The sequence below is a fragment of the Clinocottus analis genome, unplaced genomic scaffold, assembly GCF_023055335.1.
Source record: "Clinocottus analis isolate CAN_PGR_092001 unplaced genomic scaffold, fCliAna1.0.p SCAF_8, whole genome shotgun sequence".
Taxonomy (NCBI): Eukaryota; Metazoa; Chordata; class Actinopteri; order Perciformes; family Cottidae; genus Clinocottus; species Clinocottus analis.
Window position 1 is genome coordinate 13,271,349 of NW_027176240.1, and position 14,648 is coordinate 13,285,996.

The window sequence follows — 14,648 nt, forward strand, 5'->3', positions numbered from 1 at the left end:
CCTTTACAGAAACATAGCTACTTCTTTGTCTTTAGATCTGTTTTGATCAGCATTCTGGAGAATGTACTTCAAAAGCAGCCTTCTGCAGTGTTTACAACATAGTTGATTATGTCTTTTATGTTACCTTTTATGAAACGGGAGATTACAAATGAGTTTCACATACACAGATGGAGTTGATTCCAACTGTAATTGAAAATGATCAAGTTGGCAAATTGGTCAGTTGATATTACTGCACTGTATGCTAATGATTCTCATCCATGGTTAATTGGTATTTTAATGACATTGTGGTCCAAGTTTCTGTAATGGGCTGCTGCTGTCTGTCACTTCTGCGCTCTAGTTCTTCAGCACTTGGCACCTCAAAGGTTACAGCACTAATGCACTTCATGCAGTGAACCATATTTAAGCCAAACCCTGTCTGGTTTTCAGTGTCTGAGAATATAAATGTCTGTGCTACAATGCATTCTGTGTTTATACATGTACAGTCATTTTTTTGTAGTTGATCACTTTTTTTGAAGTTATGCAGCTATGCATAATACTTATTAGTTTGCGTGAAACATTTACATGGAAACTGTGACAGAGGTCAATCTTTCACATTTTAAATGAGACACCAATGGTGTGTATGATTATAGAATTTACTGTCTTTCTCTACTCCCCCTTCAGGTTGTATACAAAAACAACGATGTGAGACTTGAGCTGTCCAGGATGGCCAAGCAGGGTGATCCCAAGATGAAGGTCCATGGCACTGTGGCCTTTAAGTGCGAGAATGTGGCCACTCTGGACCCCATCACATTTGAGACACCAGAGTCTTTTGTCATCCTTAACAAGTGGAACGCTAAGAAGACGGGCTCCATCTCCTTTGACTTCCGCACCACGGAGCCCAACGGCCTTCTGCTCTTCAGCCATGGCAAGCCCAAGCCGCAGCCAAAGGATTCCAAGAATCCTCAGACTCTCAAGGTGGACTTCTTTGCCATTGAGATGCTGGATGGCCATCTGTACCTACTGCTGGACATGGGCTCAGGTACCACGAAGACCAAGGCAGTCAATAAGAAAGTCAATGACGGCGAGTGGTACCATGTGGACTTCCAGCGAGACGGCAGATCAGGTAACTTTCCATCTATAGACAATGAACATGCAACAGGAAATGATTGGCTCTGAATTATCAAATCGGAAATCTGCAGAGGTTTACTACTCATCAATTGTATTAGAAAATGATTCAAATAATTATTTTAATCTAGGAAATTGAACTGAATGATTCAGATATTTTTTCAGATATCTGCAGCACACTTAATGGGTGACTTGTCAGAGCATTCTGTTATGCTGCTTTTGTCTTTTCGTCATTCTATTGTTTTGGTTATTTGATTGTCTTTTTGTTACTTGAGTTGTTTTCGATAGTTGCAGTGTGTTCATCCCCCAGGGACCCGGCATATGTATACGTTTGCTTTTTTATACTTCTGAACAACCAGCATTCATTTCCACATCTAATGTACATTAGAGACCTAGAGTACAAGCTCTTCTGTGCACAACCTGGATTAATTATTTAACTGAAACAAAAATATTTGCAGCATCACAGTTAAGTTTTCTGTGAAATAAAATATCCATTACCTGACCAAGGCTGATCCTACATCCCAACTCACAATTATTTATTTGCACTAGATGCTTGAAAACTTTTTCAACCATTTAATATCAAAAATAAGGTTTCGATAGCAGTGTAGCACTTCATCTGGTGGTATCTATGTGTCATATTTTGTGATTCCAGGGACATATTTGCCGCAAAATAACTTTCCCCATCTACCGTTGTGCCCTCTAAGCTCCGGGTTGCTCTGCTCTGGTTCCTGTTGATTTGCTTATCTAAGCAGCAATTTGTTAGTGTGTGCTTAAAGCCAAGGCCCTGCAATGTCATGCTGCAAATTAGATATACCCCTTGACCATGTTTTCCACTCCATCTCAAGAGGGGGAAATTAGATTAACTGTTTCATTACCCCCCCAAAGCAACACTGGGCTGTGGTCTCAATTGAGCTGTATACATTGTTAGAAATGCTACGGAGCCCATTGCCCATTCATGTGCTTTTTTTTCTTCTTTTTTTTTACAAAACTACCTTTGGCTGTATGAATCATAGAGGGGATTATTAACAAAATACTATGACTACAGTCGTGAACAGTGATACACGTTCCTGAGTGTCTTGGAATCAACTTAATATAAGTGTGGTAGCAAAAGCTGCATTGACTTCTCAAATAACATAAATCTACAACATTTACTTATGGTAGACCAGACGATAAGAAACGTTGTCTAATTAGATTTTGTTCATTATCTATCGAGTAACCTTCCATCGTCCACCCCCACCCACACACTACAGTGTGCGTGCACACACACACACACACACACACACACACACACACACACAAAAGCTATTGAACATCTTTTTTTTGTCCGCCGCGCTCGCTCTGCTGGCTGTTCTCTCTGTCTACTCTGCCTGCGTTTCCATGGAAACAGGAGGTGGTCTCTCCCAGGACTGAGACAGTTACTGCACAGTGCTGAGCTGAGCTGTGCACTAATGACATTTCAGAATAACTTTTCCTTCCTTTTCCTCAAGTCTAAGGCGTCAACACTTGCATACTGGAGTGTAAAAGAAACATAAGAAAGTCTCCGTCATATAATGACTTCCCATGTGAGGAGAGTAACAAAATGCTTCGAGTGCCGCACAGTGCACTCACGCGCTGTTTAAATTGAATAAACAATTTACCAGCACTATTTTATCTTTGCTTACCCTTTTATATTTAAGGCCATTAATTTCCACAAGTATGCAGTCCTCCTAAATCTAGATCTTGCGTCTTGAGATTTGAACTGCACAAAGCGCTATTGTTTGCAGTGTGTAATGGTGTGTGCCCGGCTCCTCAAATGGAAGCATCAAAATTTGTGCAGTTCCTTTGTACTGAAAAGGCCTCCTGCGATTTCCATTCCCACAGGATACATGCAATTTTAATGATGCATTAAATAGCAGATTTGTGTAAATCGAGTGGTATAAAACAACTTTCTAAACACACTTTTTTGTATGAGTTATTGCTACATATTGATATTTGGGTTAAAGCTAAGCACATTTAGAGCTCTGTGAAATAAAAAAAATAGTTAATTTGTGGAGCAACATTTTTGTGGTGTACTGTGCCGTGCTGTAGTACATCTGTTACCTTTTTATGAGAGCCTGAATGAACATAATCCATTCATGTCAACACATTATTCAGTTGTATTGGTTCACATTTGAATTTCAGTAGAAAATACCAGCCCCTCCTACAGCATAATGCTTGACTTGTATAGGCTTTCATACACCCCAGCGCCCTTTGGTTATACTTTTTAATAATTTATAGAATTACAGTAATTTTAAAGCACAAGAAAAGAATACACTATTTCCCCTGAGTGTGTGAGTCACGAAAAATGTGGTATGCTCTGCTTTCATCTGCGTGTCAGATGTTTTATTAATATACACCACCAAGAACATCACTCAAAACAAAAACATCAACTCAAGAGCCAAACCAAATTATCTGCAGCCGGCTCCTCCATGTGCAACACTTCCTGCAGCCGCGACAATTGTGCATAATGATCCTTGCCCTATTTAGTTTGGCTGGCTCTTCCTGCAGGAAGCAACCCTGTAAATGGACTTTCGCTCTCAGACAGCATCTTCTAACCTCAATGCATTAGAGACGCTAAGAGACACTCTGCTTTTAACTGAGGGCTACAGGGCCGGGAGTGCTGTGGGCCACTCATCAGAGACATTACACGGACATTGCTCTGTTGAAGCCCCACTTCCTGCCAGGGCATGCAGCCCACTGCTTTGCACATAAACATGCACACACGTACAGTACACGGACGCACACATGCACATACGCACACATATAGTCAACACATCCCCTCATCCCCATAGCCCACTCACAAGATTCTCTCTCTACAGAGAATCCAATCACATAGAGAGATTTGGCCGTATCGCCCTAACTGGATTGTAGTAATCCCCTGTCTAACATGTTTTGGGGATGTGTGAGTGGGGTTAGGGGACATCATGCCAAGTTGAGCCTGACTGCTGATGCAGAAAGTGTGAGAGAGATCTGAGCTGTCCTTTGGACCCATGCCTTCAGGTTTAATGATGGAGTACTTCTTACGGCTCAGGCCATGGAGAAAGAGAGGGAGAGACAGAAATGTAGTTTTAAAGTTAGCTAGAATGCTGATATTCGCCATCATTATCCATCCTCATATACAATATTTCTTGCATAATTTTAATCCCTCATAAACTATACATCCTGCATGTGCTTCTCAAGTTTGTATTCGCTGCTGCCGTTCTCTCATCTGATTTCTTATCTGTCATCATCTTCTCTCCAGACATCTTTATCTCTATGTTCTCATCTTGTTCTGTATCCATCTCCTCCTCTTTTATGCTCTGTAGCATTCACAGAGACACATCCCCTTCCCCTCTTGGCTATGAACACTGTTCCAAACATAGGCAGTCCTGCAATGTGTGTTATGTGCGACATGTGTCCCATGCTGCTAGCCTGGCGATGGCACGTGTCCCCATGGGATTCTATAGTGCCTTCTGACTTAACATAGCTTGACTGTGTTGACACAATTCCTTGCACTACTGTGACAAGTGAGCGGAACACCCTGAGCAGATGCCTGAAAGATGCTGACATCCTTCTCTTGTCTCCCACTTATATCAATTCAGACAGACATGCTTACTGTAGACTTACGGCATCCTTGTTTGCCGTTTACGACTGTAAATAAGATTGCGGTAAAGATAACATGGGATTTAAAGAAGCCATTAGATGACGACTCCTGAAGTATTTACTTTGTACATTTATAATCCACAAGGTATAGTTTAACCCCCAAAGATGTTTTGGCATACAACTACAACCTGTCATATAGTGACATCTGACATAAAGCTTCACTATTCACGTTGACCACACTGGTGCTCATTCTTCAGCCGGGCTCGATCCGAGGAAAGTTTCCTCGCTAATGAGTTTGATGTACTGAGCTCGTTAGCGATAACCTGAAGGGAGCTGTTCTGGCCGCGTGATGGGTGGCCCTTGCCAAGTGTGCAAAGCTTGGAAGTCACAACAGCTGTGGCTGGAGAGAGCAGGGGCAGTGGGTGGCGGCAGGAAAGAGCCGGAACAGATGCCTGGGGCCAAGACCCTGAGAAAAGAGCTGAAACATGTTAGCGGGACCTGGTTAATCATTGTGCACGAGGTCCTTAGCTGTCGCTCTCAAGCCCTTTTGCAAGAAGGCAGGCTCACCTTGGCTATGAAGAACATGCATAACCAAGATTATTATTATTAGCTTTTACAGTGATTTTAATTTAGTTGGCAGCCTTTCTTCGAATTCAAATAATTACAGACCTATAGGTATTTATCATATGTATAATTAATTGTGATATGTACATTCATGCATGCTTGTGGAAGCTGTAATGAAACTTGAAAGGCTCCATTTAATGTTTAATGTGTCTCTAAAATGTTCCCGACAGCCTGCTGAAAATTCATGTGTGGCTTAGGGCTTGTTTCCCCAACATAAACACTTTGAGTAGAAAAGTAACTTAAAAGCTGCTTCATATCGGCAATGGCATGCATCTGCCACTCAAAATGCAAATTATGACTTTATGGCAATTTTATTTTTGAGCATCCTTAGCCTAATATTTCTCTGCCACTTTCCCCAGGCAGTGTCCTGTGTGGATCTTCAGCAGCAGGGTATATAGATTACTGGACGAGGATGCGGGCAGTGGAGGCAGCCACCATTAATTAAAGATCCACAATGGCTCCTGCCCCGAGAGTAACGGATCCATATACAAATTAATCACCCGGTCTGAGTCCCACAGTAAGGCCTTTCCTTTCCACAGCTTTACAGTCCAGTCATGTCCTCTGTTGTTTACCGTGCTCCAGATCGAGAATTAAACCTGAATGAGAGTGATAAATCATGGTGGGGAAACACACAAACTCTCATTGCAGGTTTAGAGGCAAACAGAGGGAGAGACAGAGTGAAAAAAACAGCCTCCAGTCCGTTAATCAAGTTCAAAAAGATGGCTATGATGTTTTTTTATTTTTTATTTGTTTGGTTGGCTGAAATGATAGAGGGGACAACGATTTTTCTTCTCCTCTCTTTTCCATTTTATGACCATTGCTTTATAGATAAAAGAGATTTATTTTGGGAAATCCAAGGAAAATGAAGAGGATACTCTTAGGGATCCTAGATTAAGCTACTAATAGACTATCTGTCCCATGATTAATGTGTCTTATCAAGACTCATCAGTCATTCTAAAGGAAGAAAATCCTGACCTTGTCCAGATAGGTAACACCAATTAGGCTAATTTCTTCATCAAACCATCTTTAAATGAGTTTTCTCTGTATGTTTGTCTTCCTGTTGGGCAGATGGTTTTTCGGTTGTGCTTGGTTGTGCTTTGTTGCATGTGCAGTCACCAATAGGTGCCTGCACTATGTGTCCATTTGATAAATAACCTCAGAGTTGTTGGGCAAAGAAAAAAATATACTTTTTTTTCTTTAGGTACCATCTCTATCAACACTTTCCGCACTGCCTACACAGCCCCTGGAGAAAGTGAGATCTTGGACTTGGATGACAATCTCTACCTCGGGGGTCTGCCTGAAAACAAAATGGGGCTGGTGTTCCCCACTGAGGTGTGGACAGCACTGCTCAACTACGGCTACGTGGGCTGCATCCGGGATCTATTCATTGACGGACAGAGTAAGGATGTCCGGCGCCTGGCTGAAGTCCAGAAGGCCGCCGGGGTGAAGCCCTCCTGCTCTAAGGAGCTTCCCAAACAGTGTTTGAGCAACCCCTGCCAAAACAACGGAGTGTGTAGAGAGGGCTGGAACCGCTACGTGTGTGACTGTTCTGGGACTGGATACCTGGGGCGCTCCTGTGAAAGAGGTAGGTCTTTTTTGCCTACGTAGCAGTTTGGAAGTGGTGTTGTTTCTGTCTGTTTGGCATTACCTGGATTTGTGAGTGGGAGCTGTTGACGATGCAACACAGTGACACACTTCTACGTCACTATGTATTGTCTTTATGTGCGATTACTGCGTAGACTGTCAAATACTAATTTTGATTATACACTCTTTAGATTTTGTATTCTTTGTCTGAACGGGACCTCATTTCAGGTTCAGTTTGAACAGCATAACCAGACAAAGCCTGTAGGTGGTCTTTTTATGTCTACTGAACATGGTTGATCAGCAGCTCTCAAACGGCAAACTGCAAGTAAAAGGAAACAGAAAAAGTGTGCATGTGGAGACAGACAGACACACAGAGGCAGACAGAATGAGTCAGGCAGAGTGTTCACTGCCTGATGTTGGACTATGTTGAGTGGCAGGTGACTGATGCACCACTGAGACGCTGCTGGTCACGTCCACCATGCACACTCGCCTGTAAATTGGCTGTCTTCTTCTAACCATTTGGCTCATCAAACCACTCGCTCATGACCAGACCTGCTGCAGAATACTTATCCCTCTCTCCTCCGGTGAAGAGAAATAGGAGGGAGAGTCATATGGTGAACTCTTATTGCCGGAGCAGACGTAAACCTGACTCTGCAGTAGTTTATCACATGGTTTTTATGGGGGCTCGTAATAATATAGTATCTCACATTCCCCAGTAGTGTTTCATGTTGGTAGAGGTATAGTTTATCGCATTATAACCAGTATTTGTTTCTAGTAAGAGTTGCATTCACTTGCAGTTACCCACCCCCCACAAGACCGTTGCGCTAGTCTGGACACTGTAGATTATTTTTGCTGTATTTGAATTTCATTGATACCTAATCTGTAATATATCTAAAAATAACAGTCATTTGTTCAGCTCAACATGTTCCTACTTGTCTACCTGTTCAGCTTAAGCTTGTTGCATTTTTTGACCAAAGGATTGCACTTTGGCCTCTTTGATAAAAAACTAGCTAGATTAAAGTAACAACCAGCTGTATGATGAACCCAAATCCTTCACTTGCTAATATTGGCCGCTCTGATGCAATCATTCTTTGACTCAAATTTGAATTTCAAGCTTATTCACACAATCAGACTAATTTGAACCTATACTAGTAGCCCAGGATTTGGGTGTAATACATTTCTACTGATTGTTAACACTATCATTCAATTGTTTTATTTTAACTGAATCCCAGATGAGTGGTATAATGACTTGTTTATTTTGTATTTAGTTAATAACAACAGAGAGCATCATCCAAATTGTATGTTGGCTGAATGTAAAGCCACTAGTTAAGAGTACGTTTATTATGAATATTATATAACACAACTGTGACACTCAACTAATGCAATGTGTAGAAAAGTGGTTCTCAACCTTTTTGGAGTGATGAAACTGTGAAATATGTTTTCAACCAAGTACCCCCTAACCAGCACAAAACATTTATTGTTGAAAAAAAGATGTAGTACACAGCACTGTGCCATCAAGGTCTGATTTAATATAGAATATATAAAATTCAGTTCATGTACTTACACTTTTATTACATTAAATATTTAATAAATTACAATTTTTAAAGAATTTTTGAATGAATGCTAATTTTTTACATATCCCCTGAAGTGCATCCATGTACTCCCAGTAGTACACGTACTACCATTTGAGAACCACTGATGTAGAATGTAACCTTGTAACTCCCAAGATGTTGAAGCAGTATACAGAGAGTTTTGAGCGATCGCAGCAAATGAGCAAAAAGCAGTTATCATATGCATAATCAAGGTGAATGTCAAAAAGAGCCCAAGTATGTCACACTGTTATCGCAGTGTGATGCATCCACACAGGGACGACAGACAGCAGAAATAGGTTCTCCCACCGGAGAAAAAATTAACTCCAGTCGGAATGAAAGGCATCCCACGCAGTTACATCATGTCAGCTGTACATATGCTCATATGAGCAAGCTTTTCCTTAGTGCTCAAGCCACTCACCTTTTTAAAATTATGTTGTTATGTAAATATCCCATTGGATGTAGAACATGTCTGGCTAAGATCCTAATGAGACAAGAATGATAGAAATCGACTGAGTGAAATGGAAGCAAAACCAAATAAAGGCACACGATACCAAGAATATTTCCTGTTTTCTGAAATTAATTAATTTAGTCAGGAATGTCTTATGACATGATGAGACTTGTAAATGCAGTAATGTAGTGCGCAGACAGGAAATTAATTGTAATCTTGGTAAAAAAAAAAAGAGAGAAAGTGAATCTCAATCTCTGATGAATGAGTCAGTGAGGTTTGGCTCTCATTCTTCACACGTGCGCTTCCATTTTAGCTAATGAGTTGACAGGAATTAGGGCATAGTACACGAGGGAGGTAGAGTGGGCATTGGATACAGATCGCTTCACTTCAGTAAGATAATTACTTATCCGGACTGAGCGTTCTTGGATTCAAAAAGATAAAATCCACTCTAACTTCATCTGAAAACAACAAAAGCAGGAAGCATGCAGCGCTGTGTATCAAACTACTTCCCAGAAAGGTCTCCATCACTATGGCCCCCCCTTCTTATACTCAAGTATCTTCTGGAGTGTCTTGACTGCCATGTTCTCGTCTCTCTTGGTTTCTCGCTGTCTCTGCTTTATGTATGAGACTAGCATCGGCGAGAGTGGGAGCAGTGGTATGGAGGATGGGCCATGGCATGTTTCCAGCTGTTTTGATGGCTCCAGATTGCCTCTGCGCTGGTAGGATGAAGCAGGCACCAGCAGGCCGAGGAGCTGTCAAAAGAATTACCCCAGCTCTCACTTATCCATGGATGGTGTACCACCCGGTGGCAAAATACAGCTACTGCATATGGCGGAGGAGGAGGAGGACGACAACGAGTGGAAGGAACAGGAGGTGGAGCTTCAGAAGACAACCACGGAGCTATTCACCCTATTTTGAGAGGTTTTAATTAAGCAGACAAAGCAATTTCCCCCTGTGCATCCCAAATGTCTTCCTCTTCATTGTTCCTCCAGTTGCTAATTAGCCCAAATATTAGTCTTGGGGTGTAAGGCAGCCTCCCAGATGGTGGGGTAGGTGCGTAGCAGCACATGTACATATTCCCTAACGAGATATGACATGCTGGATTCCAACACTGACAGCACCTGCATTATACCACATGGATGATGGCTGCAGATGAATGTTTGCTTACAGATAGCTGCGTTGAATAAATATAGATGCTGAAGATCAATATTCAGGTCGATACACTATATACTCGCTGTACACCATGTGCTTGACACACATTTACATTATCCTTATCCGAGGCTCTGCACATTTCTTTGTCCTGCTGTTACTGCTCCCCAGCAGGGATTTTATGAGCTTAACATCTTCCTTATTTAGTTGTTAAATATAGTAGTCCTATAGTATAGTCATTCACTTGAGGTCATTATTCTGTAACACGCCATGAACATACAATATAAATCTATTAAATTGGAATGTATCATTGCGAGGATTGTTGATAGGTGGTGGATATCCAGTGCCAAAACATAGTCCTAGTGGTAAAATCCACACCTTGAGTAGAAAACATAATACCATTATTTAAATTAGTATAACTAGAAAAACTGATTCTTTGAGCACATTTATTGCTTTTCAGAGCATGAAGCCATTTGCCATTGGCCCGAAGCTAAAGCCAAGAGGTGCAGAACGTTATTGCATAATTGTGAAATGCCCTCAAATAGGAATATGGCAGAGTTTTAGCAAAACTCAGCCATATTCCTCTTTAGCAAAACACATTTTAGCCATGCCCTTGGACAACACGCTGTGTTATTCACCACACTTGAACATAGTCACAAATTAGAGAGAACTGGTCGTCTCATGCCTTAAGCGTTGTACACAGATGCGCAGAAAATTGGTTAAAAATGTGAGTGTTGTGGAATAGAGGTTTGGTTTGGAGTCAAGTAGACAATCACATTTTTATTTAGCAGACAAACCTGAAGGAAACATTCAAAGAGTCTTTGTCAAAGTACTATATTGTATCAGTACATTACAGCTTTCGATGTCTGGTTTCCACAGCTTCTTAAAGTGGGTCTTCTTAAGAGCACAGCGAAGACCAAAGACTAAAGATTAACTTGTAAATCATTCATTAATCTTAGTTGTAATTCTCCTTTAATGGGTAAATTGGCAAAAAAAAACCTAATTTGCACATGCTAAATCTTGACCATCTTGACTGCCTCGTGTATTCCCGACAGCACGAGCTGAAGATGCAGATTTCACCAATCTGAACGGACACACTGATCCATTTTCTATCTTTGTTCTCATTTCGCAGCCTTAATGAAGTTGCCCTTCGGTCACAGGGCAGCAGATGTGATGTTGGCTTAGGATGATGCCGTTTCTTTCTCTATAGAGGACATTTTCCCCGTCTTTGGAAATCCACTCAACCTGGCAGGTTGTTTTCACACGTTTAATAGCAGTGAGTGTATTATCTGGATCGTGTATACTAAGATGCTCAAAGACGTCTGCAGTGAAGAAGACATGAGCAGCTTTGAATTATTTATGATATCTCAGAGCCATGAAAACATTTTCCAAAAGCCTTTGGCAGGTGTTTTCTGGCAAGTATTGAATTGGATTGGGCCCAGCGTCCTGATACTGTGGGACATCACAATTCTGTGACATGCAGCCGACAGCTCTCCCTTCCTGCAGAGCCTGTTCACTTTGGGGCTGAGTGGAGGAAGAACTGTGTGTCTCGCTGTCTTTAATACTCCTTCTTAGTAGTACAACCTAATTTGTTACTTCCCTGAAAGTGCCCCTCCACCCCGATCACTCCTTGGTTTCTTATGAAAATCACAGAACAGTGTTTGTGTTGTGTTTAACAAGTCTGTAACTGAATGCTTGGTTTAGTTATATATTCTCCCTCCATGCCGCCTCCTCTTCAGCTCCAGCTTCAGGTTCTTTCAATTTATTTTGATATTAGATATGGAAGTGCCATTAAAAATGACTTTGCTTCCAGGATTGGATTTTTGACAGGTGCTCACTTTGCATTAGGTAATGATTCCCTCACATGTCATTCTTCGTTTTTTAATATCTATCTGGACTTTGCTGAAATTCATAAGATAGGTTGTCTAAAATTCCATAAATAAGCAAAGTGGACGTCTTGGATGAAATTCAGTATTCACATCAGTTGAGATTAATTTGATCTATTCGGTCTGACAAAAAGGAATCTGGCTTAATTATGAGTGAAATGTTCTTCATTTATAAAATATGTTTTACTGGGTACAACACATCACTACTTCTCTTCCCACTTTAATTCTTAATGGCAGTTTGTTTTCATCATAATGGAAGTCAACGGATCAGACTACATGGCTTTTATACGGTCGGTAATTAACAAACCAGTGTTGGCACAGCACTGTACCTTTTTTTTTTTTTTTTTAAGGAAAAGAAGAATACATCAATCAATTTCTCATCAATCTCAGTCCATGTGTTTGTATCTTCTTTTAGTTTCTTTTGGTTTAAGCATATTCCCACAAGCATAACTGATCCGATTTCTGACCGAGGCATTTTAGAGGGGATAGGGTTTTGCAGTCTTATAGTGCAGCACTCAGATCTGTTACTCGTTGTTTGGCAGTAATGATTTTCTCATCCCATCTTCCCAGTGTAAACATAGACCTGAACAATAGACACTTACTATTTATTTGTGTGTGTTTACAGTATCAAGCACAGTTGCATATTAAGAATACCTCAAATACTTTCCGCTACTAGAGTATGCTCTGATCGGGTTGTCGTGCTAGCTAATTTAGCAAGTATTGGGCACTTGCTCCATTTCTGCTGGCATCTGCTAACGGTGTCTAAATGGAGCTCTTTGCTTCAGCTGCCTGGCAGGAAGCAGACAGTTTAGCAGTGAGAACTCGTTTGTCACACGCCCCTGTCATCTGCAGCATACCCCAGGAGGGCGCGGAGAAATTGGATTTGGGTGAGGAATGTGACGGAGTCATCCCAGGGGATGGATGTGACATTGGCTCTGTGTGAAGAGGAAGTGGTGATGAGGTGGTGTGTGTACATTGGTACCCATCTCCCCCACCACTCTCCATCTCCCGTCCTTCCAACTTGGCTTCTATCGGTCTCGGCACCGCAGCTGCAGCAATGGCTTTGTTATTGGGTTACGGTTTAGTTACACTACCGGAAATGCAGTTACAACCCCCTGCCAGCGTTAAACAATCTCCCCTGCATTTCTCTAGACGGCTGCCTAATGCTTTGAATAAATGCAGTCACCCTGAGCAGAAGCTCAATATTCAAGGTCCGCAGACTATTAGAATTCTGTTGCTGTTTGTGTTTTTTTTTCCCCTCAGTCAATATCAATTTGTCCTTTTTGTAGTTTGTCACTGCAACTTTGCAGATAACAAAACGTGTGGATGTAAGAATTGTATTTGTTTGTCTCAAATTATTTAAACTGAAATTCTGCACAGTGGTGTAGTGGCTAGCATTGACGCCTCACAGCAAGAGGGTCTGGGGTTCGGATCCCGGTCTGGGCGGGGTTTGGATTCTGGTCTGTCAGGTCCTTCTGTGTGGAGTTTGCATGTTCTCCCCGTGGCAGCGTGGGTTCTCTCCGGGTTCTCCAGCTTCCTCCCACAGTCCAAAAACATGCTGCTTAGGTTAACTGGACTCTAAATTGCCCGTAGGTGTGAATGTGAGCGTGAATGGTTGTTTGTCTCTATGTCTGCCCTGTGATAGACTGGCGACTTGTCCAGGGTGAACCCTGCCTTCGCCCCTTGAAAGCTGGGATCGGCTCCAGCGCCCCGCGACACTAATGAGGATAAGCGGCTCAGATAATGGATGGATGGATGTCTGGATATGTTCCGTTTTATTCCACAAATGTCCTGGCATTTGTCTACCTCCATACTGTTTTCACTGATGGAAGCTGCCACCTTTATTGGCCCAGAGAAGATATGACTTAGACTTGTGAGAGAGTTTTTGTATATGTCAGCTGCAATGTGAAGCAAGACTAAATATTTACACTATTTGTGTACTTGCCATCTAGGACTAAATCGGTGAGTTTTATATTGACTTATTGATTTTTTTGTAATATCAATACTCTAGTTCCGGATTCATCTGCAGTCCGAATGAATACATATATATGCAGACCTGCAAAGCGAGCACATCATCTAAGACACTACTGGAAAGAAGCCCGGAGTTTTCCCTGTTTTCACACTTTGATATGGTGACCTTCAAATCAAAGTACTGTAGTTGAACATGTATTTAATGTTTAATATCTCCACCCTTGATCCCTTAATGCATGCCTTTCATCAAGATGTAAAGTCACAACATTAAATTAAATTCACAAAGGACTTCATTGAAAGCATAACTGATAGCGGCGCTCATCGGTTCATCATGAAACTGGATCACTCATCTCGTTTTCCTCTTCATTCTCTCTGCAGAGGCGACTATCCTCAGCTACGACGGCAGTAAGTTTATGAAGGTCCAGCTGCCTGTGGTGATGCACACAGAGGCTGAGGATGTGTCTCTGCGCTTCCGCTCCCAGCGAGCCTACGGCATCCTAATAGCCACCACATCGAGGGACTCTGCTGACACTCTGCGTCTCGAGCTGGAGAGCGGCCGCGTCCGCTTGACTGTCAATTTAGGTAACGTCTCGGACATGCTTTGACTGCAGCGTCAAAGTCACGTGTCACAAACATACACAAACACACTCTCTCTCACACACAGACACCATGTACATATTTTGAATAGAG

The 14,648-nt window shown here is 41.8% G+C and overlaps 1 protein-coding gene across 33 annotated transcripts in view; it reads left to right on the forward strand.

Moving 5' to 3' along the window:
• Window positions 1-14,648, forward strand: part of LOC137779604 (neurexin-1a) — a 231,760-nt gene that overhangs the window by 89,182 nt on the left and 127,930 nt on the right. For all 33 annotated transcript variants that reach the window (XM_068567607.1, XM_068567606.1, XM_068567610.1 and 30 more), the window contains 3 exons: window positions 661-1,102; window positions 6,530-6,913; window positions 14,337-14,540. In XM_068567607.1, coding sequence (XP_068423708.1) covers window positions 661-1,102; window positions 6,530-6,913; window positions 14,337-14,540 — 1,030 coding nt within the window. The remainder of the gene's footprint in view (window positions 1-660; window positions 1,103-6,529; window positions 6,914-14,336; window positions 14,541-14,648) is intronic.